At 38.2% G+C, this 26797-nt stretch overlaps 1 protein-coding gene across 3 annotated transcripts in view; it reads left to right on the forward strand.

The window, feature by feature from the left end:
• Nucleotides 1–2899: 2899 nt before the first annotated feature.
• Nucleotides 2900–26797, forward strand: part of CFAP97 (cilia and flagella associated protein 97) — a 28752-nt gene continuing 4854 nt past the window's right edge. Inside the window, exons 1-5 of one of the 3 annotated variants that reach the window (XM_030271246.4) lie at nt 2916–3055; nt 3370–3563; nt 13064–13930; nt 14019–14090; nt 22293–22552. In XM_030271246.4, the coding sequence (XP_030127106.4) occupies nt 13084–13930; nt 14019–14090; nt 22293–22552 (1179 nt within the window). In that variant the 5' untranslated portion in view covers nt 2916–3055; nt 3370–3563; nt 13064–13083. Of the gene's footprint in view, nt 3056–3136; nt 3287–3369; nt 3564–13063; nt 13931–14018; nt 14091–22292; nt 22553–26797 lie in introns of those variants that run through there. The other 2 variants (XM_012573548.5, XM_072928323.1) reach the window with 2 other exon arrangements.

Here is a 26797-nt window from a genome sequence, read left to right on the forward strand (position 1 = left end):
GTAACATACCCTAGAAAAAACCTCACTGATTTGAACAGTTTTGCAGCTGCCTTTGGTGACAATTGTTCAGCTTGCACCTTCACAGTACTGCAAACTTTAAACTTAAATTAATTTGCACTTTCAAATGTTTAGGCAAGATTAAAATTAATACTTTTTCTGTAGGCTTTTTCACATTTGATTTCTGTTTTGTCAGCCTTTCTAGCTCAGATCCCATTGCTATAAAAGGACTAAAAGAAGTTACCATTTCTCAATTAAAACAAAAAAAATTACATTATAGGCAAAAAAGAGGTCTGTATAGTGCTTACGTAGTTTATATTTTTAGCATACTTACAACTTCTAATTAATTACATGGTTTTTTATAACCGCTGTGGTGCTGCATTGACTTACAGTCATACTAGGAGTTTATAGAAATTTCTAAGGTTCAGAGCACAAAACCCAGAACTGCTTGTAAACTTGTAAACCTGGTGATAAACCAGGAAAACCTGGATAACTAATACTGTTAGAAGCAATCATAGGAATCCTAGAGCAAGAGAAATGGAAATTGGATGTTATACTTCTCACTATCTTAAATGTACAAAATATGTAAGTTGCACTAATATTAGCCAATTTTAATTTTTGCTACAACTTTTAAGAAAGTGGTGTTGTATATTTGCAGTCAGGAACTTGACACACAGGAAAAAATGACAAAAACACCCATTCAGTGTCCGATGTAAGGAACCTAAGACCTCGCATGGCGAGGTCAGTAAAGGCTCAGCATTTTGTAGCATGTCTTCCATGTACAGTTTTTGACTGATTTTAGCAGCATCTGTCATTTTTCAACATTTCAACAGTGAACTGAGAGAGGTGCCAGAAAAATAAGAGGAAAATACATGACAAGTATAAAAATCTAGTCAATGTAATTTGCAGGACTTGACTATGGTTAACTCCGACATGTTCAGTTGTATTATTCAAGAGATTTCTTTCTTTTCTTGTAGTGTTCTGACACACTTGCTACATGTACTTGAAAAAATGTGTTTATGTGTATGTGTGTGTATGCACACATACATCCATACATATGTGCCTATGTGTGTGTGCCAAGTGAAATAGGGCAATATACACAATAGTTGATTTGGCTGCACAGCCCTGATTTAATTCAAAATTCAGTATGATCGGCAAAAATGTGATCATGTCATTAAATCTCTTTCCTGATGAACAATAGGGCCAAAGTAAAGCAGAATTTTGTATTTTGAATATGTGGATCAGTAGTCTGTAAGTCTCTCTTTTCACATAATTCTTTCCTCCATTGTTAAAAAGTAACATTGCTATTATTAAGATATGATATTGCAACTGATCTCTTTGAAAGAGCTGTAAGCTTTCCCATCCCTACACAGGAAACTACCACTTCTCAGGGGCAGATCACCAGTAGTAATCACCACTTAACCTATTCAGTACCAGGAGTAATGAAACTGTCTGAAGTTTCAGTTTTTACTGAAATTCAAGGTAGCTTGGGGAAGGGTCCAGATCCAACCTTAAATATTTGGATGAGGCTTCCCTAGAAGTCCTCCAGATAAGTTGCCCCTTTCCATTTCCTCAGGATACGTCACCCAGTGCTGCAGCCCTGGCACTATAATGTAGGGATGCATCACATGGACCTCTGGTCCTGTTGCCTTAATATGGGGCACCATCACCTTAAGGTGGCTCACAATCACCTCAGCCTGGAGCACCATTCACTCAGCCTAGGTCCCCCTCCAGTCTTTATTGGGCTGCCAGCACATCAACCAGGAATGCCATCACCCCAGCCCAAGGCACCACCACCACCACAGTCTGGGACACCATCAACTTGATATGGGGCACTGTTACCCCAGCATGGAAAACTCTCACCTCAGCATGAAGCCTCATTGCCTTAACCTGGGGCACCATAACCTCAACCTGTGATTCTGTCCCCTCACCCTGGAACTTCATGATCAAAATCTAGGGGCAATCACCTCATCTAGGGGCATTATTTCTTCAGCTTGGGGCCCCACTGTGTCTCAATCTGGAGAACATGACTTAAATTATCACCTTGGGGGCCCATTGCTTCCACCCAGCATAGCATTGTCTCAACCCAGAACCCCACTGCCTCAGCTTGAGGCACAATGACCTGAGCACACAGATCCATCACCTCAGCCTGGAGCAACATCACTGCAACCTGGGGACCATCACCCCACCTTGGGGCACAGTCACCTTGTCTTGGGGCTTCATGGCATTAGTAAGAGTCCCAGCTCTCTGCCCCATTCCCACAAAGCAAATAAGGGCAGGAGGGGACTGATGTCTGTATCAGAAATAGCTGGCCAGCAGGACTAGGGAAGGAATTATTCCCCTGTGCTTGGCACTGGTAAGGCCACTACCTGAGAACTATGTCCAGTTCTGGACCTCTCAATTCGGGTCGGACATTGAAGCACTGGAGCGAGTTCAAAGATGGGAAATGAAGCTGGTGAAAGGTCTGGGGCACTGGTCTTAAGAGGAAGAGCTGAGGGAGCTGGGATTGTTTAGCGTGGAAAAGAGGAGGTTGCGGGGAGACCTTATGTCTCTCTAGAACTACCTGAAAGGAGGCTGTAGCCAGGTGGGGATCGGTCTTTTCTCTCTGACAAACAGCGACAGGATTGAAGGACACAGTCTTAAACTGCGCCAGGGGTCGCTTAGGTTGGACATAAGGAGGAATTTCTTCACATAAAGGGTGATCAGATATAGGAACACGCTGCTCAGGGAAATGGTGTATCCACGGTCGCTGGAGCTATTTCAGGAAAGACTGGACGTGGCACTTAGTGCCGTGGTCTGGTTGACGCGGTGGTGCTCGGTCAGAGGTCTCTTCCAGCCTCCGGTTTCTGTGATTCCGTGGAGAGGCAGCGGCTGAGGGGCCCCTCCCATGGGCGGTCCCGGCTCCCTTCCCGCCCCGCTGAGGCGCCGCCTCTCCCCGCCCGGCGGCGCGCGGGGCCGGCCGGGGCTGCGCAGGAGCGGGGCGGCAGCGAGGGAGCGGCCTGGGCGCTGCGCGGCTCCCGCCTCCCGCCGCTCTGCTCGCTTCTCTCCTCCCGTGCCTGTGAGTATCTGCCCGGCTGCCTGCGCGGTTGCCACAACAAAGCCGGGAGAAAGGGGCCAAGGGGGGCACGCCAGCGGCCGCTGCTGCCGCTGCTTCTTCCCGGGGTGCCGGCTGGTGGTGGGGCCTGCGGTGCCTTCTCGCCACGGAAGGTGCCGGGAGGGCGGTTGGGGGCGGTTGGGAACGACGGGCATGTTCCTCCCCCGTCTGCGGTAATTTTTTTCCCGAAACAATGTGGGAGACATATTTTTTTCATGTGTACATATGCATTATTTTTAACCATTATATAATTTTAAAAATAATTTTGTTTTAATTAGCTGTCTTCCTACTCGCGTCCCTGCCTGAGCGCCGCGCACGTAGGTGTCCCCCGAGCGCGTCGTGCGCGCTGCCTTTGCCGGGCCGGGGCTGGCGTTGAGCTGCCCGAGTTTGGTCGTGCCGCCCTGAGACGCGTGCTCCGCCCCACAGCAGTGCCGTGCCTGCCCGCCTTGCTCCTGGGGAGATTGGAAAAGAGGTGCGAGACTCCGTTCTGAGACGCCGGCCCTTGCTGTCGCCGTAGTTGTTGCCTCTGGGAGAGAGTTACCGGGTCATGTGTGCTATCCTTAGAGTTACCGGACTTGAGAGACACGTTGCAGTGATGCCTAGATAGAGTTCGGAGAGATGTTTTGGTTGGGCATAATTGGTGGGAATTAAGTAAGTTGGAATGATTATTGCAAACAGCTTTCCTCGAGCGTGTTAATCATCGCCGGAGTCACGTTTCCACGTTTTCCTCAGAACTCCCTGTGCCCGGCCAGGGCTCCCAAAGTGGGGTTGTAGTTTGGAAAAATAGCTAGCCACCAAATCTCTTAGCCCTTCTGAATTAGGTTGGAAATCACAAATAAGGTAGTTCTGAAACCCGGGCTTCTGTAGCAGAGCAGAGAACTGAATTAATTTGAAAGAGCCTCAGTGAGATGCTACAACAAAATGCAATATATTTTGTCTTTGTCAAACACTGGGGTTTTTTCTGGAGTTTTCACAGCATTTTAAAATGTAGTTCAGCATGGCATATGGCACAACTTTAAGTCACAATCTTTATGCCTGGTGGAAGTTTTTTTTTTTTTTCCCAAACAGTTTTTTGAAAACTGCTTAAATTATAGTATGGAAATAGTAGTACTTTTATATTCTTAGTATATAATAAAAAAAATCTAGTGTTTGCATTTGGACGTGTACATATTTTTAAATTGGGTGGTTAACATTTCTATGCAGCATTCATAGAACAGGACAAAAATGTGGGATGGAATAATGTAATAGAAATGGCAGTGCTAAATTTATTTTGTATCCCTGCTTTTGCTGTAGTGAGGTGCTCAATATGGTGAATAGAATGCATTGTACACATTTTTGCTTCTTTGAAAAAATAGTTAATCTCTCCTTTTTGGAATTGTCAGTTGAGAGAACAAAGTTCCACAAAGTTAATTTCTTCAGTGGAGTTATTTGAAGACTAAGATTAAATTGTTGTTGCAAAAAAAAAGTAAGCTTAAGAATGGGTTTGTGAAATAATTGGCATTTAAAAATATAGGTGTCAGAGCTTTGGACTCTGCTTCTGGAATGCTTCAGTCTCTTCCAACACTTCTTCATGCTTTGTTTTTTCTGTTCTGCATATGTTGTTCTTTCGGTTTTCTAAACCTAGATAATACTTTAATGGTTTGGGATAGAAACCAGAGGAAAGGACTTTAAAAAATTACTTAATTTGGGGACGTTCTTTTCATTTTCTTGGAGCTTAAAGCTGTTAAGACCTACTGGGATTTTTGTTTTGGTTTTGAGCTTGCCTGTTTTCAGAAGGGCATTCAGAAGACCTGTGTTTCTTCATAAGACTTACATGGGCTTAGAGGGCCATCAGGACTGCTAAGTCCATTGAGACTTTGCAGCTGGCTAATTGAAAGGCTTAACCCAGGTACTTTGTAAAAGTACAAATTTTGTGGGATGGGTAGCATGTGGTCATCTGTGGCATAGGTGACAGGATCATCTGCAAGCTTTTTAAGGTCTGCCCTTTCAGATGACGTAATATTACATCTGAAGCTTAGATGTAAGAATCCAAAAGTGAACTGGATCCTAGGTGAGCCTAGGTACTCCCTACATTCATGGGAGAAAGACTCTTACTGCTTCCACCAGAGCTTTTTCTTAAAGCTGTTTCATTCTTTGCTTCCTGATGTTATGTTTGACCAAGACTAGTGATAGTAATGGTCTAAAACATGATCTTTATTCCTTGGCTAAGTTATTTTTCTATCCAACATTTTCAACTGATGTTTAAGTCACAATTCAGTAATGAGTATTTGTGATTCTTGATGTGTTTCATTGTAATAATAAGCATTGGAACTCCAAGAAACGCATGTTGTGTTGAATATAATAGAGCCCTCTGTTTCAACATTTTACCTGCTTTTCCATACTTGATATTTTCTCCTCTGAAGAAAGGAACAAGTCACAAAAATATAAGGCAAGAGATTGTCTCAAGAGGTTTTTACCTCATTTGCCTCTTACATTCTGAGGAAACAGAAATATATTTAGACTCTTCCTAAGTGATATTTTTTGAAGCTGCTCTTTCCATACTGATTTAGTGACTGAATTTCTGTGCTTTCTCCTGCTCATCTGTACCAGGCAGTGCTTGGTCCTCTCATATAGAAATAGATTCACTGAAAATTAAAAATTGCATCTTATTTTCAGTGGTTGTGGCGAATGTAATTGTTACATATGTAAAGCTGTATGTGTGTGTTTTAAACTGTGGTAATAAGCCCATCTTGTGATGGAGGGCCTTATGAAGGAAATTCTTCCAGAAACTCAGGTCTGTTTGATGTGTGTTGAAGCACATCTATGCAAACAGTTAAAGGAACTGCTAGTGACACACCTATTTGTCTAAGTAGGTCACTAAGCACACTAAACTTGTAATGTTAGAAGCATGAAAACACGTGTAGTTCAATGGGCATTTCTGTTGTGGGAGATAGTTGACGTGTTGTGCCACTTGTTAGAGATGGCCTAATATTCAGAAATATGCTGTGATTTATCTCCATCATTAGTTTGTGGTGTATTCAATTCCTTTATGGTCCTGCCATCTGTTTCAGGACTGGCAAATGTAACTCCAGCCTTTATGTGGCAGATATGCTGAAGATTTGCTTTAGTAAGAGCAGTTGTTTTCCTTTTTCTTGCAGTTTTGAACTGCACCAGACTCTCCCCCTTCCGTTGTAGATAACCTGGTTGAATACATGTTGCCCCCAAATTTAGATCTTGATATCAGACAGAAATACTCTTCATAGATATGTACCAGTATAGAAGGGGTGGGAAAACAAAGCTGGATCTTTACTTTGCTCTTCACCATTGATACCTGGCAGTAGAGTCTGTCCTTTTCTGGGCTTTTTGTGCCTGTTCTATATTGTCAAAAGGTATAGGCTATGGGTCGCTTTTGGGAAAGATCAATACCAGTGACTGGTTTTCTTCTAGCAGCTTGCTGCCTTTTAGTCTTTGAGGCGGCTGAAGCTGGGGCTCTTCCAGGTAGTAAGAAATTGTATGGCAGCAGTCCCATGAGACTTCAGCATGGGTGGTGTCACTTATGCTTCTAGATGTAGAAGGCCTTCCAGAAGCTGCTGCTACTTGTATTGATCAATTTGTTATTTGTTGCCTTTATTTTTAATTGTGATTGTAAGCTACTTATTTTCTTCCTGGGTTTAGAGGGTTTGCAAGTGATTTTCTTGGGATTCTCAGCAATGAGTGTGTAGCCATGGTATGTTCAGACAGACCGGATGACCATCATCATTCCCATAATTTAACTTCAGTATTCTCTGACCTGGTCTTTCTGCTCAAGAGGTCACAAGGTGATAAGGTCACAAGAGGCTCTTTGTTGAAAAGCCTGAAGAACAAATATTTAATGTGTTTCTATGAATGAAGTCCTGGAGCTACAGATACATGTGTTTCAGCATAATGTATTGCAGCTTTTCACAGTAGGGGAATGGCTTATTTTTGGCTCAAGAGGAAATACTTTTTCTTCCCCCTCTTTCTTCCACCCCTCACCCCATTTCTGCCTCTTCTCTCTCCTCCCTGCCTTGTACATTAACTTGAAAGCCTTTGCCCAGCAGCTGTCTGGGGCTCTTTGGTGATCATGTGCTTCATTTGCTCTAACCATGATGGCAGTTGACTGTGTTCCAGGATTTTCTAGTGCCCATTGGCCGAACTGAGTTCTTACTTGAAACCGCTGTGAGACTCAGGACTTTGTTGCAACTCTTTCTCAAAGACTCAAGAGTACTTTGAAGCATCTCCAGTGAGCCTTCCTGTTCTGAGGGCTAATGTGGCATACTTTTGGGGGTTAATAAACTGTATCCTAGAGCATACAGGGGAAAATTCTCCTGTTGTGGCCAACAAAGAGAACTAAGGATGCAGAACAGCTGTAGCAGTTATTGTGCTCTGAGCTTGGAAAATCAGAATGTCTGCTAAAGAGATTGGTTGTTTCATTCGTTGGGGGTTTCACTTAAGGGAAGTAGTTTCCTAAGAGCTTTATCTCTTCCTTTGCATGCTTTCTTGTTCTTACTAATGAATATGAAAGTTTTAATTTAAGAGGAGGTAAATAGGGCTGAATATCTGTGGTTTGTCACACAGGTTTTAAGACTTACGTTTTCTCATGTTTCCCCTCTTTTGAACTAACAAACCCCCAAAAGTAGAACTTTTCTCATCTAACATTTTTACTGCTTTCTTCTAGATGTTTTCAAATTTGTCTTTTTTTGTTTGTTTGCTGGGGTTTTTCTTAAGCTTCAGCCAAAAATGAGGAAGGGAGGGAGAAGGAGCCAGGTGTGGTTCCTTTAGTATTTTCAACTTCTCCCGAGTTCACCATACAAGAGACAACTTGGCAGTCAGCGGGTTTATGGGGGCAGGAATCAGAAGATTTTGGAGTGCCATAAAGAACATGTACCATTGGTAGTATGAGTCTTTTATTTAAAACACTTTCAACCCAAAACACTTTCAACCCTAAAACAGAAGGTGCCGTGATGGAACTAAATACAATATTCTACTGCTTCTGAAACTTTACATGTTTTTTAATAAATCCTAATATGGTGTCTGTTCTTTTTTGTTGCTCTAAACATACTATTGATATACTATTATGCTATACTATACTATTATGCCCTAAACATAATATTGACTCACCTTGAGTGTACTATAGCTGTGCTTTATTATGGCCTTTGTGGTCATGTACCGGATGCACACAGTAACATCAGACATTTCTCATTCAGCTCCTAGGATGTGTAAAGGTCTTGTTTTCCCCTTCTATTAAATACCAGAATCTTATGATGTTATGAAAGCATTTAGGCCTTTCAGAGGACACATAGCATGCAAACTCAGAGTGTGGTGTCCTATATGCTGGGAATCTGTATTTTACCAGATAGGGAAAAACCATCTTTCCTTGGAGCATGGTTGTCTGCATTCTAGGAATTTTTATGTTACAAGATCAGGAAAAGACCCCAGTTGTCCTCTCCGTATAAATCATCCTCTTCCTTGATTATGAAAGTAAAATGCTTAAAAGAAAAGAAAGTTGATCACTGTACAACATTCATTGTGCCTGAATGTTGATTTTTTTTTCTTCTATGATTTACTTCAGTACTCTTGGATGCACAAGTTTCAGATGGTGTGCATTTTAAAAAGTGAAAGATTTAGTGGATAACTTCAATGTTTAACCAAGTTTAAAACATCTCAAATCTTTCACTGGGTATTAAATGTAGTTCATAAGTATTTGTTTTTGACATTGAAAAATGTTTTCAAAGGGTAGGATATGTTGAAAGACAAACCCACATCTAAGTCTGCATCCTCATTTCATGACTTTTTATGTACCATACTAACTTTGTAGAAGATACTTCAAACATACTGCAGTTATTCCTAATGGCCTGGTCTTAAGTCTTGCCTACAAAAATATTTCAGGTGGTACTGTAGTTGGCAGGTTTGCAGCTGGCAGGGAAAAAACAATATACTTAGTGTGATTAGGGTCTTGATCTGTTTTTTGACATGGAGGAGGATGTCAAAATGCTGCTTGTTTGGGTAGTGCAGCAGCAGGCAGTGGCTGACGTGTGCAGGAGCTGTGTGGTCTTTGTTCTTGCTGGGGAGACTGTGGATGTGCTCTCAGTAGGTACTCAGACTCTGTGTGTCAACCCTCTGATGAGAAAGTGTGGGTCTCTAAAGCCCTGACAGCCAGACTGCATGTTCACCTTGGCTGCTTGGCCACTGCTTTCTGATCTTAAATGGGTCAGGCTTGAAGGGATTAAAAAGTGGTATAAAGTAGTTCTTCCTAAACTAGGAAGAGCTGCATTGAGAAAGAGACAAAGACAAAAGGGTGCACTTGGCTGTGGTAATGAGTGATTGTTACTATTGCAAGAAAAATGGAGTGAGAGGTAGAGAATTACATAGGGAGAAGAAATATTACAGTAAAAAAAAGATCTGGCAAATAATTAATGCCCAGCCTGCTCTTTGGAGTTGATCATGCTTGTGTTAGAGGGTTTCATGGCAGAAAGCCACAAAAAGCATGATTTTTTTTTGTAAATAAATACAGCGGCCACTAAAATTAGCAGTTAATGGTAAGTATTTGACTGTAATGACAGCTTTTTTGGAATTACAGAATGTCACTTGTTGACTCTGTGTTTTAAAAACAGGCAACATAGCAGAATACTGTATTTCTCACAGAAGTAAAATTACACTCTGTGTTGTATATAAATGTGTGTGAAACTGTAAGCAGAATCAATATTGATTTAGGCATGCTTTATCATCCAAGTTACCTCTTCTGTATTGCATTGTCTTGGCAAATTCCAGCTCCGTTGCAGACACTCTCAATGCAGGAGTGGAATAGGATCTAAGAATACAATATCTTTGTTTATTTCCTCTTGTGTGTTTTTATTGTAAATGACAGAATTAATTGATCTTAAGTTTGTGAATGACACAAATTTTTTGAGAGACATGGCATGTTGGTTTCCCATTAAGTTGAAGGCTAAAATTGTTAAGGACTTGTACCAGAGGAGTGGAATATGCATTTGTCAGTGGAATGACTGCTGCTCCTGCTAAATGAGCTCTCCTGTATTGGTGGTCACTGCCTGCAAAGCAGTTATGTCTCAGTCTTCTTAGAAACAGCCCACTTGCAGGTGAGCTGTTCCTGAATCATGTAGAGTGGGAAGATGTGTGCTCTCTGGCTGGCATTAATGGAAAGGAATGTACAGGCTTGTTGCTATCTTTTATCACCTTTTGCCAGCTCTACACTGCCCTTTTGTCTTGAGTTAAATCCCACCCTCATGTCAGAGACTGTGTGCAGAAGAGTCATCTGAGAAGCCACGGTGTGACTACACAGTATAGCTGATGAGATAGTGTTAGTTCAGTCTCCTTTGCGGGCGTAGCATTACATGAACTAAAATTACATGGATGTGATTACACCTCAACAAAACATTTTATTTTAAGCTATACTAAAGTTTTCAGCTATATTAAACTATCCTAGTTCATCTGCACCCACCTGCAAACCTTTTTGCCTCGGCCCCTTATGCTCTTATGTATACAACAGTGCTAACGTTATTTCAAATCTGTGTTTGAGACAAGTGAAATACACTACATGCCTGCTCTTACCAACCAGTCATAATCTTTCTAGTTATGAGCTGGAGAGATGCTAGTTCCTTAAGTAATAAAAGCCTTTCATCATGGAGAAGAAAGGATTTTATTTTTAATCTCTACTTCCTATATTAATTTTCTTAATGGAATTGGCTTTGCTCAAGTTGTACTTGCTAAATAAATAATTAATGGTCTATACTTAACAGGTTTTGTTCCCTTCTGGTTTAGATTACATGATGTAGAAAATTAAATTTAAATAATGTGTGACTGTTCTCATTGCTTTTTATTTTTCTGTTGTGCATGTTTTTATATATTAAAATGTATTATCTTTTTGGGAAGCTGCTCAAGAAAAACTTTCAGAAATTCACATGATAGTTGCATGTTGCAGGCCATACAAGTTGCCTGAAGCCAGGTAGCACAAGAAGTGACCTGATGGGTAGAACCAATAGCCCAGCAGTAATGCATCTCACCAGTGCACACAAGACGGGTAAAAACCAGGAGGAGGCAGAAGCCATGGTGCTGTGGGGAAAGCAGGACGTAGTCACCATCACGGAAACATGGTGGGGTAATTGTCATGGCTGGAGTGGTGCAGTGGATGGTTATAAGCTCCTCAGAAGGGGCATGCAAAGGAGAGGTGGTGGGGTGACCCTCTACATTAGGGAGTATTTCAGCTGTGTAGCACTCAAAGATAGTGATGATAAGGCTGAGTGCCTGTGAGTGAGAACCAGAGACATGGCCAGCAAGGCAGTCATCCTGAGGGCTGTCTCTAATGGACCACCCTGCCAGGATGAAGAGGCAGATGAAATATTCTGTAAGCAGCAGGGAGGTGTTTCATGATGGCTAGTGCCTGTTCCTGTTCAAGACTCTAACTTGCTGGATATCTGCATTTCCAAAAGTGTTTTACTCCTTTGTTTTTTGTTTTTTTAAAGCACTCCTTAGGTGCTTTAGAGAGTTATCTTTGAGATCCTCAAAATTGATCTCTGCTTCTGTTGCCCAATAGTGTTTTCAGCTTTATACAACATCTAACCATAATAAGTCTCCTTTCAGTTCTTTGGCTTTGTGAGTCTTAAAACCATAGGAGATTCCAGACTTTCTAGTTTTATGTTGTGATTTGAGGAGCATGTTTTCAATTACTCTTAACTAGTGTTATTTGAGAAGTGTCAAAATATCTGAGTGACCTTTAAAAATTCTGTATTTTTGAGTCATGTTTAGCTAGAACCTTACCTGGAAATTCCTTTTTTCTCCCTTTGTTTGCCATAGCAACAAACTATATGTGGTTTAAGGGAGACCATCCATTTAGTAAAATATTCTGGTTCTCTGGCCTTGTATAGTTGCTTCCACTGTCTTTGTGTTTGGTTTTGTTACATATTTATGGATTGTAGCTTACTAAATTGTTTCAACAGTGAAATCTGTTGTAAAGAGTAGGAGAAAAGGGCCTCTGGCTAGATGGGACTGGTAGTCTTTGATACTGGATAATTTTGTTTGTTTGCGGTGTGTTTTGATTTTTTATTTTAACTCTATATATATATATATTGCTAATGAGTGGAAACTTTTATCCTCCTGCCACATGCATAAGATCAAACACCATAAAATTCTGTAAAAAGTAGGACATAACAAGAGCAGATTTATAGAACCTAATGGATAACCCTGATGTGTGCAGTATTATGTATTTGCACTAGCCATGATCTAGTCCCATGGACTGAATGGTAACTTCTGGTTTAAATGCAGTATTTTCATGCCTGGCTCACACTTTTTAAAGTCTAGGTTCATCTGAAAGAATTAAGTTTCCTTCCTGTGCTGTGGAGTGTGAGTTACAGGAGACTGCCATGAAAAGCAGGCTCCTTGTCCACACTAAAACATGAACACTGACACACTGACATGTGGATCTGATACACATTAACCATGGAGCCATGGCTTTTTGAATGTAAATTGAAATTTCTCCTAATTTTAAGTACTGAAAGTCTGCAGTGTGTATGGCTATGTCAGCCAAGATGGTGACCACTGTATATAAATAAGGTTTGCAATATAAAATTCCAAGTAAGGATGACTCCTAAGTGGCTCTAGCTTCAAATGGCTCTACCTTAAAGGGAAAAAATAACACACGTTAATTGCTTGTTTGTAATAGTTAAGGTTTTTTAGCCACTAACAGTGTTTGACAAATTTGCTTAGAAGAAGTAGTTTTGAAATTGTGATGGGTTGGCTTAAGTAAAGCTTTCTGGTCTAACATATGAGCTGTGTGCAATAAGGTGGCACTAAATTTTTTTACTGAGCTCACTATGGAATTGTCTCTAGCAACTTCATGTAATTAATTGCAGAATTATAAATTACTAGAGCTAAAAGAGTGAAGAGCAAAACTATTATACTGAAAGTGTATTTGGATCTGTTTTTACACAAATATTTGGAAATGTTTTCTGATGCTTGCAGGTGGCACTTCATATTTCATTATGGATCGTTTTGAAGACTTATCAGATGGTGAAGTGGATCACGCCTTCTTTGACAGTGACTTTGAGGAAGAGAAAAAGAAAGCTGAAGAAAATGGTGACTATATAGAGAAAGAAAATACAAAGGCAGCTATTGCAGACACTGATCTGGTTTCTAATTCAAAGGATGAAAAATGTTGTGAGGAGAAAAGTGAAGAAAAGCAGATAGATTTGCAAAGGGGTCAGTCCCTAGAAAATAGCGAAGATCCTTTTGAAGATGCTTCCTCTTTGGCAGTTTCTCCAGTTGCAGAGAATGCAGGTACATCTGGAGTAACACCTGCAGCAGCAGAGGAGATTGTTCTTGCTGGAATTCCTAAGATAGTTAAAGAAGGTGAAGAAGATTACTATACAGATGAAGAAGATAGTAGTGATGATGGCAAAAAACAGGTTAGACCAAAGTCAGCTAAGCAACCAAACAACATAAAAAAGGCTAGCAAAAAATATACTATCAGCTCCTCCTCTTCTTCTTCTTCCTCCTCATCCTCCTCATCATCATCCTCAAGCTCAGATACAGATGGTTCTGACACAGATTCTGATAGCTGTTTATCAGATTTATCACATTCTTCCCCAAAAAGGAATGCTTGTAGAAATGCTCTTCTGTCTCCGAAACAAAAATTCAAGTCAGCAATGAAATTAGCAGAAGGAAAACCACAGCTTGTTGATGACCTGGAGGAGTCTGAAGACACAGTGACTGATGTAACACCTCTGTCAACTCCAGACATCAGTCCTATCCAGTCTTTTGAACTTGTAGCATCAAATGATAAGAAACTAAAAGTAAAGAGACAGGAAAATGTGAACCAAGAATTATATGGTAATTTGGAGAATTTAAGTACAACACTAAATGTACAAAACCTATAGGGCTGGGAAATTCAATCTTATATCTGTATTTTTTTCATTAGATTCCGAGTTTGATCGCAGATATAGTCGAAAAGTATTGCATGATGCCATGGACCTGAATCAGCTTCTGAAAGGTGATTTTTTTAATGAACTTTTTTATATGTTTATAGAAATACAACATCTGCCAGTTGTTGAGAACAGTTGTGCTCTAATACACATAGAGAGTGAAGTTTTCATATGCCATGTGTATTTTTAACACTGGTTGCTGTTTAAGTGGTATTGATCTAATTCTTTGAATTCTTCTCTATGTAATAGTACTGATTCTGCAGTAGAGAAAAGAAGGATGCACTGGTTTGCATCTACCTAGAAGTAAGGTACACAGATAGGGTGAATCTTAAAAAGATTTGAAATATTCATAAATTGGACAATAAAACTGCACATGTATTTTAAGGTGTACTGGACTATGGCACAATTTAATATCTAAATTAAAACATTGACCTTTCTGTTGAAAGGCTGGATTATCAACTTCCAAAACTGAAACACAATGCAAAATTTAATTGCATTATAAATGGTATTCATATACTTAAACTTCTAGTACCTTTTTGATAATTAAACAAAAGCATTTGAAATTATATTCGGAGCCAGGTGTCTGCCTTCTAAAATACCATTGGTTGAGTAAAGGTATTTTAAAAAGAAAAATAGCAGACAATCTTTACTAAAACTCGAGTGATTGTTTCTGGCTAATAGACTTTAAAAATCTTAATAATGAAGGCTAAGAAAATTTGCAATCTCTTTCCTTGTATTCATTGTACACCTTCATTATATGGGATGAGAATGCCCTTGATGATCTGATAGGCATATTTTAAGGTCTACATGGTGCTTTTGCATTTGTTTTCATGGCCCAGAGTTTTCAGTACTAAAATCTGTGGAATAAAAAAAGGCTTGAGTCAAGAATCTGCTGATCTCAGGTGAGGAAAGCCTCTTGCAGTTTAGCTCTAGTACATTCCAAGCCAGGTTTGCTGTGTTGAAGTAAGCCTGGCACAACTAAAACTGCACATATTGTGTTTCTTCACTTTGTACCTTGCCAGACTCAGCTTCTAATGCGTAAGGATTTAGAATGTATTGTACACATGGTTTAACTTGCCTATTAAGTAAAAACTGAGATTTTACTTGTATGGAAATTCTTCTGATTTTAAGAAAAGCATCACTAACCATCAAGAAGGGTAGAGCTTTTTCTCATCCCTGTCAGTCCTTGTGCTTCAGTCATTCTTTCATACTAGAAACAATTTCAACCAGTTGTCAAAACATGATGTCAGAAGAATTGTTGCTAGGCAATTGAAATTATGATGTCCTATGTCCTTATTTGTTCCCTGTTAGCAAGAAGCTATTTAATAACCAGCGATTACCAATGGATTCATCTCATCCCTAAAACAAATGGGTATTATTGCTCAGAAGTAGGTATTCTCAGAGATTAATCTCTGTTGGGGAGGAGAACTTTTTTCTCAAAACTGAAAACTAGTTCTAAATAACAATATTAAAGGTAGAGTAATGAGGAGTAGAATTCATATGGTCTAGCAGCTAATGTTCCTGATTAATGTGTATATTACTCCCAGGTGCCTCTCTATATTGGCAAGCAGAGCATAGCTTAATTAGTTTGGGCATTTTGAAGTTTAAATTGGGCAGAATTATTAATGGTGGAAAGTAACTACTGGGAAAATAGGAGCTAATCTTATTCTCAGTTATTGCTTGCAGATTTTTTTGTACACATTAGGGGAAAAAAAGTGCAAATAATTTTCCCCCACCCATCAGTCTCCATTAAATGTTCATCAGAACTGCATATGCTTGTTCTTGATAAAAGCCAAATTTTCTTTTATGCATTTCTTAATAAGGTAAAATCTCACTAATAAAGTAGTTCTAGTTCTAGTCTCAGTCTCCCTGTTCTGTATTGCACTTTGATTGTATTTAGATGGGTAGTGCTGATAGCAGGTTTGATTATCAATTTTCAGGTAGAAATACAGTTTTTCTGTTGTTTCATGATGTTATATAGATCTTTGTATGCAATTGTTTTGTGATTCCGTTATGTTTCCATTTTGCTATCTACATTAAAGATATTTCAGAAAATTAATAACTGAAAGCAATATTCTAAACCCACACTAATAAAAAATGTTGGAGTTATTTCCTGTGCTGTACTCTTGAGTAATCTGAACACAAAAAGGGAATTAAGAATGGCAAGGCAAAGAAATAGATAGTAAAAGATTGTTTTTGAGGGTAATTTCATAAATCACTGTGCTAGAAAGCTGGGGATAAAATAAATTGGAAAATTTTCTGATGCTATTTTGCTTGATCCTATGTTGTGATTATTATGCAGATAAAGAGATGGGTTAAATATATGAGTGTGAACTAAGCACTCATCTATCTCAACCCATTGTGCTACAGATCTGCTCTCTCTTTAGAGAGATCTTGTGATTTTTGTAGTCCAGAACAGTTGCTTGCTAAAATTGCTCTGTATCTCTTTATCTAAGTTTGTTTGGTATCAGTACAATAGAATAGCACGAGGTATATACAGTGCAAAAGAATTTAGTACTTTGTGTTTTCTTCTCTGTAAAATGAGGTTGAGACCTGCTTATTTTACAGAAGTGTCTGTAAGAATTAGTCTGTAAATCCATGGTATTAGCTATTATTAACTTGAGGAGGCGGTGTGGTGGAGTAAGTAGGGCAATTGGCCGCAGACTAAAGTTCTATCCTTGAAGCTCTCACTGACCTCTGTGCTGATAAATCTTTTTACCTCTTCTATGCCTTAGATTTTTAAAATAGAGGTTCATTTGTGAAAAGCTCTGTAATATAAATATCAAAAACTCTGTGGTTTTGAATAAAATCAATTGTAGAAAATTAAATAGTGGCTTCAACTGAACATGAAGCAATCACTAACTTTTTTTTTCATATCATTTGTCACTCAGGAAACGGAACAAGTTTTGATAACTGAAACTTTGTTCTCTTTAGGGATATGTTACCTGTGTGCTCATGCATGCTGAACTAGTGTATGTGTAGAAAAGCTGCTAAGCCATATCTAAATTTAAAGTAGACTCTACAATATACACATACCCAAACAGTAGAGCTGAACTAAGCATACATAGCTTTTCTTCAGAATTCATTTAGTATGTATGTTCAGAGTTTGAATTAATTTACTATATGTATGTCTATTCATATGCTTGATTTTTCACAGGCCTAGAAACTCATTTTGAGATAGAAGAACAATTGCTAATTTATTCATATGTTTAGAGTTTGAAAAGAGATTGAAAATCTGTGAGATTATGGAGAGATACTGGCTTCCCCAATGTTGATAAGAAACTTTGTAATTATGGGGAAAAGAAGTCCAGCACCTGCAAGACATCTTTCTTATGATATCAAGAGATAACTAGCAGCCTTGTTTAAGCATGTTTAAATAGGGAAAATTTTACCTGAAAAGGACATTCTCCTTTTCTTAAAAGAAAAACACCAAATCTTTACTTCTCCAAAATCTCTTTTAAAGAGCTCTGTGGCCTGCAATAATGGATGTTATAGGAAGTATTTGTTTATAGAGATACCACAGGGAAAGTTTCACTCTTAAACTGCTATATATTGATGAAGTACTTTGATTTATTTATTCCTTTTGTACTTTTCAAATGTGATACACATGTGGTAGTGTAGCAATATAAAATAAAATATCAGTCAAGTGTAAGCATTGAAGCAATTTGTATTTGGATTCCAAATGAGACACTGAAACATGCATGATTTTGATTTTAGCCTTAATACTGTTGGGTTGGCTGTATCATCCTGTCCTAATGCATTTGACTTGCTAATTATAAATTGTATTTTATATAAGGTTTGGCCTTTCTTATTCTGCAAGGTTATTTCAATGCTTAGAAGTGGAAAGAAATAAACAGCTTGTTGATGCCTTAAAAAAAAAAAGTCAGGTATCTCTCCATGGAAACCAGCTTTCATAGAAATCCTGTGAATAGCAGGAAATTTTCTTTTCCTGCTTACCAGCATATGAGGAGTAGACTGCACACTGTGCAAGTTGTTATGCAAACGCTGCTGCTTATTTATCATCTATCCCAGATTATATTTAAGGTCTGACTGACAATGAAAGTAGCTAGTGGTTTAGTTAAATTACTAATTATCCACTGATAGAATATGTATATGATAGGTAAATCATATTTCATTGTTCCAAGACTTACAAACTCTTTAGAAACTTAAATCATAACCTTAAAACTGTAGTTTTATTTCATGTCGTCAGTGGCTGCTGCAAAAATAGTGAGGTAAACCATTCATGCATTTAGGCTTTGTGATTAAAGAGTAGTGTGGGTGCATTGATGAATAAATCATTGAAATAACTATGAAACTCAAAACCTGAGTTATATAACATGAACCATACTACCAGTATTTAACAGCATTTGGAACTTACTTTTTTGATTTTGCTTATTGATGGTGAATTGTTTCTGGTTTTGTGGGCATGGGCTGACCTCACTTAGACACCTACTGTCTTTGCCATGAAAGCAATGTTGCCAGTGAGTGGTAGTATGCATTCAGTGCATATTGGACATAAATTCCTGCTGTGGATTACCTAATTTTCTGTCATAGCAAGTGTGTGGAGAATAGGAATATGATGCTGTATAAATGGTGCTTTGCAGAGGCAGGTTGGACAGATTTTCAGTCAGATGACTGGAAGCAGTGGCAACTATAACTGCTGATTTGAAATTCAGGGGTCAGAAGTGTCCTTCTGAACCATGGAAAGAATGTCACCCCTGCTTCAGGGAGACCTACAGAAGTTTTTCCCCACTGCTTTCTAGATTGCTTCTGTGATTTATCTGAATATCATTTAAGGAGTGGTGATTTCTTCTGCTTGTTTTGTTAGGAACATGCATGCTGTAGTATTAGTGATGCTCTTTCACAAAAATTATGCAGTATGCCTTGTGTTGTCTTGTTTTTCTACTAAGCTTTAGACTCTCCTGTGACACAGTTCCTATGCAGATCAGCGTTGCATTTGTGTGGTTTAAAAAAGACTGTCTATAGGTAGGGTCCAGTAAGTTATGGTTTGCTTTGCTGTGGTGTTGGCAGATTAAATTCTTCCTGAACATAGGTCTCAGCCAAGTAAAAAATAGCTCAAATTAACTAACAGCTTGAAGAACAATAAACCAGATACTTTTACTATGTTACCTGATCCAATGCTTTGGTGTATTGCAGAAGCATTGCAGCAAAATCTAGTCGTGAAGTTTCAAATGTGTTCTTGGGTCATATAGAAAGCTAACAATAAAAAAAATCACTTGCTTCTGCATGTGTTGTATTGGGTCTGAACTTCTGATGCAAAATTAAAGAGTCTTCTGTAATTTAGCCATCTGCCCATAGTTTATTTACTGGGTTTTGGCAGTTGTCCGCTAAGGCTTCACTGAATAACTTTACAACAGAACCTTTGTGGTGTTCTTAATTCTTTCACTGTATTAATATATTTCTCTTGAGTTGTGATAAATTCAGTATTATGACTGTTAGCAAGCTATCAACCTCAAAAGTTGCCAGAAAGCTGTTGGCAGTAGTAAAGTCAGTTTCTAAGTTAAGAATAAATAAATAATAAGGAGGCTAAGAATGAACAACATACAGAAGAAAGTGGGATGAAGTTTCTTCTTGCTTGACACAAGTGGGAAAGGCTGTCTTTGTGGTGAGTTGATAAAAGGTATGGATGAAGCACTGTAGAAATTATATATATTCAAAGGAAAAAGGCTAAGGAAAGGAAGAAGAGATTAATGAAAAAAGGTAAAGTCTGTGTGTTGAGGGGGGAATGTGACTGAAGAAGCTGGAAGATGAAAGTAAAGTTAGTAAAATTTTGTCCTTATGTATATAAGAAGTAGTATCCAGTAGAGCAGTGCGTGGATATGTACATAGATAGGTATTCACTCTAATTGCCTGGGAGCTTCTGGTAAAATAGGGCGTGTTTAATGCTACAGAAGTTGCATATCTGTCTCCCCTGGAGATCTGAGTGACAACAAAGTAATGCACTGCTTGTTGAACCCTGTGTGTAGCAATTTTTTCGGGGTTCCTTGAATCATTGTTTCTAGTAAAATTTACTCCCCAGCTTTGGAGTAAAAGGGAAAGGGTTTTGTTCCATGTCATTGTTCTGGTTTTGTTTTTTCATCACACGCAACAGCAGTTTATCAGAAAAGTAAACAAGTCAGAAAATAGGTAGTAATTACCTTGAAGTATTTTTTAATCTCTCTTCTGGCTATAGTTCAGAGTTATATCAAAAGTATATACAGTCTCTGCCAAAGTATAACCTGCTATCTAATAGTGAATTAAGAGTCACTGACCAGTGAAGGCATGAAACATGTATTTGTACCTGAAAAAGTATTTATCCAGAATGCCATTGCTTTAAATTGATTTTGACTAGTTGGCACCTTCCACAGAGGCAAAATAATTGCTGGAAATTTGTGCTGACAATCATTCAGAAATTTAAATGTCTCTTGTAATAGACTTCATCATCAATAGCATTGGTGCCACAAGGCTAGGTCAAGACTTGAGTTTAACAACTGCTCTTTGTCTCAACTGGATTTCCACTTTTGCATATAATGTGCAGTCCTCTTTAACCCATGAGATGCTACAGGTATAAGGCAAAAGGTAAAATTACCTTTCATAGCTGCATAATAATACAATTATCAATTATGTAATAGATCTTCAGATAGTTGTTCAATTTACTTTCTTCTAGCTGTATTCTGCAGTGCTGATTTTGCTTGTTCCAATAAAGACATTCTAAAATATTTTCTACTGAGGTGTATGCTGCAGATTGATGTGAGTTGTGTGGCTTTAGTTATTTTCTTTGCATTTCTCTTTGTCCCTTGTAGGCTTATCCAGATGAGTCTCATTCCAGGTTTGTTTCCCCCAATGGTGTTGATGGCTGTACTAGTTTTACTTTGAGAATAACTTACTAAACTGTAGACATGTTTCTGAAGACATTTATATTGCATTAACCTGTTTGTTGGCACGCTTGATCTGCGCTTGTTTGCTTTGTGTCTCGGTTTTGAGGTAATTTGCATCTTCTCTTGACAAGCAAAAGCAGAATTTGCTAATGTGAGCAACCTCACAGAGCTGCCTAGGAACAGTTTTTGTCTGTATTGGCTAGCATGCTGATAGCGCAAGTTTACTAATTTCCAGATAAATCTTGAAATTCGGTAGGTGTTTGGGTTTTACATTTTGAATACTATTCTTAAATTTCTCAAAGAGAGTAGCAATATTTACTTGCATCAATTCTGAAATAAAATCAGTTGAGATACTGCAATAAATATTCCATTTCATTTTGAAGTAAGAAAATGGTCTTCATTCTTTGAGTTTTTTTCACTGTTTGGCTGCCAGGCTGCCTCAGACATCTCTTGCAAACAGATTGCTAATGCAGAAATGTTTGCTATGGAAATATTGTTGCCTGCCTGGGTGTTTGGTTTTTTGGTTGTATTTTTTTTTTTTTTCTGCTTTGGATGCTTGTTTTGCCTGTGTGGGACTTCCGGGGGTAAGAGTGAGGGATGTCTTCTGAAGGCACAGTGATATTGGAGGAGTGTGGGGAATGACACGAGTAAGGCTTTTTTGTCTGTGTCTCAGCTCCAAAAATCTGTCTAATCTAACCAGGTAATGTACTGCAGATAATGCAGTGGTTTGATGGGGTAACACCATGACAGCAAAACCCTTACACAGCAGTTGCCAGACGACCTGCTGCAGAGCTTTAGAAAGCAAAGGTTTAGAAATAGGTCAACAGCAAAGCTCCAGTGGAACTGTAATAAATATAGCTGGCTCTGGCTAAGAGTGAACTTTTCCAGTTATCTTGCAATTGTGCGCATCAAGTTGTTGTGTATTTTTAAGTGTGTATTCTTTGTCTTGAAACCTTACTGTCATGATTTGATGTTTGCTTACTGTTTTAAATTTCTATGCCCCAGTAATTTTTCTTTTGTTATATGTGCTCACTCATTTCTCTCCATCCATTAAATTTACTTTTCATCATTCCTTTTGCATTTCCTCTACCAACATGATGTAATTGCTTTAGGAGTTAAGTATCAACAAAATCACTTCAGGAAGTGCAGTTTGTGCCTCTGAGTCAGTCTTCCCCAGTGTAAGTTTTCTGTCTGAAACATTGTGTCTATTCTGCCTCTTAACTGAGATAGATACTGCAGATAAACTTGGGAGCAAAGTTTAAAACTTTTATGTGCAAACATCTAAGTACTAATTTGTTTTAATTCACTAAATACTAGTTTATGTTTAGTCCTGGGTTCCTGAAGCTGTGTTTTCTAATCTGCTTGTTTATTTCACCTTTTGCTATTTTAAAGCTTTCTTACAGTTGGATAAAAAGGAACAAAAACTAACCATCGATCAGCCATCTAAAGGAATAAGGAAAAATTACTCTTTCACAAATGAAGAAGTAAGGCAGATTGATCGGGAAAACCAGAGGTTGCTAAAAGAGCTGTCCAGACAGTCTGCAAGGCCAAGGAGAAGCAGCACGTTGAAGGTGTCTGTACCACCGCCTAGATTGTACCACAGTGCCCTCAACAGGCACAAAGAGCAGCAAAGAATTGAAAGAGAAAACCTGGTAAGTTTTGAGTGAGGATGTGGATCAGTAAATTGAGGAGGACTATCTCTTGTCAGATGAGCTGTTGCTAAATATTTAGAAGATTAATGAGGCAGCACATGCGCATTTACTGCAATAAGTCTTCAATAAATTTCCATTACTGTGGTGTTGGCGTAATTGTTCATGTGGGTGAGTTTCTTAGATTTTCAGGAGAGAGGTTAATAATGGGCTTTCTTTCAGATGGAAGTAGATTTTGGTTTATATGCATTTGCTCTACTTTGGTATCGTTTAAGAGGAAGGACTGTTATTGTTAACACACTCAAAACACTGGATAGCAGTCTGACTGTTCATTCTGCTTCATGCATCATAACTACTAGTTTCCCAAAAACTAGGCTTGCATAAAATAAAGTAATCAATGTAATAGCATCAAACTCGTATTTGAAATACAGAGGATACAAAGTCAATGTCAGTTTTGGTTTTTGACTCATGGCTACCTCTGTCTTTGAATATTGTTGCACTCTGATTGCCACAGTGTAATGGCAATTACAATAGCTTTACTGGAAAACAAAAATTCAGACACATTTGTAGGGATATTGCCAGATTTCTCAAATAATAGAAGTAAAACTGGTTTGAATAAGGTACTTTTAGTAATTGAATTGTAATACATAGATGTAATAACATTTTCTTATTTCCTATGTATTTATCAGTGTGTTTGAAAAAGACATACAATTATAGTTAAAATAATTGGAGAATGTATACTGGAAGTAATTTATTACTTTTGACCTTCTGTGTAAGTATAGGCTGCAATTTACATTTCTATACACATAGAGATACAGATTCAACATGGAGAAAGTCTGATTGCCCTGTTTGGCAAAATCTGTTAGGTTTTCATTCTTCCAGCTTTCAGACAACTGGATTTTTAAACTTTGCAAATTAGGAAACTTTCTACCCTAGCTCCCTAGACTGCAGTTCACATTATACTTTAAAGTCTGAAAGAATTTAGCACAAAATACTGTTATAGATGTGTGATATTTGTTATTGGCTGGGGAAGAAATTTGTTTAGGTTGGTAGGAGGGTGTTGATGGTGTATATTTCAAATGTTGAAAACAGGTCTTGCTCCACCACATGAACCTTGTTAATATGTTCTTAGGTGAAAGGGAGGAAGTGCTGTGTCACAGTGCCTCAGGATATAACAGTTCTATGCTGTACTGCATAACAATTGATTACAGTAAATGAATATACAGGATATTTTGAAATACACTTCTTTTTATGCAAAGCCACAACCCCTTTCTCTTATGATTTATTGCAGTGTTGGTTCAAGATTGTCTTGCCTTTGCAACTTTTGGATCAAAAAGGCAGCAGATCTAAACACATAGTCATTTTACATATCTCTGCTTTAGGACACATTGGAGATGAATGGTGGTTGCATGAGGTCCAAGAAATAGTACTGTTCATTTACTTACTCATGTATAGGTTAGTTGTCGTCAGCAATGTGGGTGGATGTGTTTGATATGAGAATTATTAGGACATTGTGTTAGTTCAGACTATAAAAGCATTTGGTTTATTCTTATCCCCAAACTCAGGATGATATATTCTGTTCTTCTTTTTGGATCGGTGATTCATCAATGCAGCTCTTCTGTTTTGTTTAACTTTGCTATTATTTTTTAGAAATTTAGAAATTGTTTATATTTTTATTCTGTTTTAAGTGTATGAACCCCTAAAGCGTCACAGTTTTAACATACTGATTTTTGTAGCACTTCCTTTTGAGATTACAGGTGTGACATACTTTTCTCTGAGACTGCAAATGAAAGAGCAGCCCTACCCTGCTCATTGATTTTTTTTTTGTTTTGTTTTGTTTAGATTGGTAAAAGTATGTGCTTTATGCATCTGTTTTCTTCTGGTCAGCAGCTTTCCACACCTTCATAAATTTAAAGAGGTGGAATTGGTGGAATTTTGTGGAACTTATCAATCTTTCTTCTCTTACTTTTTGGGCATCTTTTTTTTTTTATACAAGGCCTGATGGTACTGCATAGGGGATATGGTGTTTGATATACCTTTGTGGAATGTTTGTTGGAGAAGGATGCAGAGTTTTGTAAATAATTCAATCATAGATATCTACAACAGTAGTCTGTTCAGGAGGTTAAAGAGTTTTGATGCAGAGATTTTTTTTTGCTGGTGTTGGCACAGCTTTTATAATTTCTTGTTTTGAGGTTAACAACTTGTCTATGGAAAATGTTCATTTGTTCCACCAGAACATTCTTGGAGTAATGGCTGTACTTACTGTTATCAGAAAGATTGATTTCTCTTGCAGGCATTAAGTATCAGAGATGATGCAGGAAAGTAAGTAAAATTTTAGGAAATTAGAGAGGAATCTGAGCGGTTTTGTGCTCCCTAGCTTTGTGAAAGGGTGCCAGGAGGTACAGGAAATATATGTCATTCCCACAGACTGTGTTAGAAAGAGCAATGATGGAATAAAAAGATGCATTGTTCTGATATACAGTAGTTTTAAAATACTGATTAGCAATTTATGGAAAAAGCACAATGAGCAAGACAGATGACTGCTAAAATTAATGCCAGAATTTTGTAATTGCTGCTTTTGACTGTGCTTTCATAAATGGAACTTGCTAGCTTTTCAGAGCAAGCAAGATCAGAGTGTGTCTCTTGCCAATAGAGGATGCTGTTGATTCAGAGAACATTCTACTCTTGTGTTTGAAAATAATTTCAATCCCTCTTCTTCAGTGGAAGGGAACTTAAGTGTGACTGATGCGTTACTTTGTTCCCATGTCTGTATATGTGTGTGTCTATTTGTATTGATAAAGTAATCATTTCACCAGTGTAAATAAGATACTGAACTTAATAGACTCTATGCCGTTGAAACTTTTAATGGTTTATTGTTGCTTTTTTATTGGTTTATTATTAATGTAATGCCTGGCATTACATTAATATACAGGTAAGTGTTTGGGGTCCTTGAAATACTGATTTGCAGTAAGCCCATCATTCTTCAGTCACTTCATCAGAACTTGGAAGATATTCATATCTTTGTGTTTTCTGGTGGGTTTTTTATCATTTTTATTAATTTTGACAAGGATTGAGGTATTAGATTACCTCAGTGAGCTAAGCTGCTATGTTCAGTCAAGTTCCTAGGGAACAGTGACCTTTTGAGTTCACATTGGAATTTCGCTGGAAGATCTCAGCAGCTCTGGTAAGGGCAGTTCTCAAACTTTAGCTCAGGAGGGATAAGGGGGTTCCTTTTTTGTAGATATCTGGTCTTTCCATGCATTCCTGCACATTCTTCCTATTCCTCGTGCTGTTATGGCTCTCTGCACTTAGAAGTCCATGTTCTTCATTCCCTCACATCTTAGGACAGTTCTGAATACTTTGCAAAGTGCTTAGTTTGGTGGGATTTTCTTTTCTGTATTCTTAACCTATTTTTCTTGTGATGTTGCCAGCCACATAAACTTGATAGCTGTTCAATTAAAAAGACTTTTCTGTAAACTAAGGACTTTTAAGATTTTTCTGACTGTTAGAGTTTGTCAGGTTAGAGCTAGTAAAAGCAACTGGCAATTAAAGAAGATTACAGATACCTGTATTGATAAGAACAGAAAGCTGTCCTTGAATGCAGTTATCTGTTTCCCCCAGGCTCTGCAAAGGGACAGTGTGATCACTAACATCAGTGACATTAGAGGAGGAGTAATATAAATAAATTTGAACAGCTGTCAAGGCACACTAGTCAGCTGATTAGGATTCACAGGAGGTGAACCTGAAGCCTTCTGTGACATTTCTTTTTAAAATATTCTACTTTTACTGTAAACTCAGTATTAAAGTAAAAGAAGATGGGGGAAATATAAGCCAGGGAAGTCTTTTGCCAAGATGAGAGGTCACCAATGAGATGATATTATATATGTTTTGAGCTTGAATTGAGAGCTCTGAACACCTACAATGTAATTTAGAGCAACTAATAACATTCCTGCTGTTAGTCTGTTCCTTTTTTTTTTTTTTTTGCTCCTTAAAATTTGATTGGGAGCATATATTTGGTTCTAAACACCTGAGTTATGTTTTGTAATATGATTCTTTGATTATTGAGGTCAATGATGAAATATCTGTTTACTTCAGCAATGCAGGATTAAGGCTCCAGAAATCTGGTACTTCAGGAGAACAAGGAAAGTGTCAGCTTTCTTCAGGTTATTTCTCAAAAGGTGAACATAAATAATTAGTAGATTTATATGTATGGCTGAAAAGCAACATCTGCTCAAGGTAGTTGTACTA

This window comes from Taeniopygia guttata, chromosome 4 (assembly GCF_048771995.1).
Source record: "Taeniopygia guttata chromosome 4, bTaeGut7.mat, whole genome shotgun sequence".
NCBI classification, from domain to species: Eukaryota; Metazoa; Chordata; class Aves; order Passeriformes; family Estrildidae; genus Taeniopygia; species Taeniopygia guttata.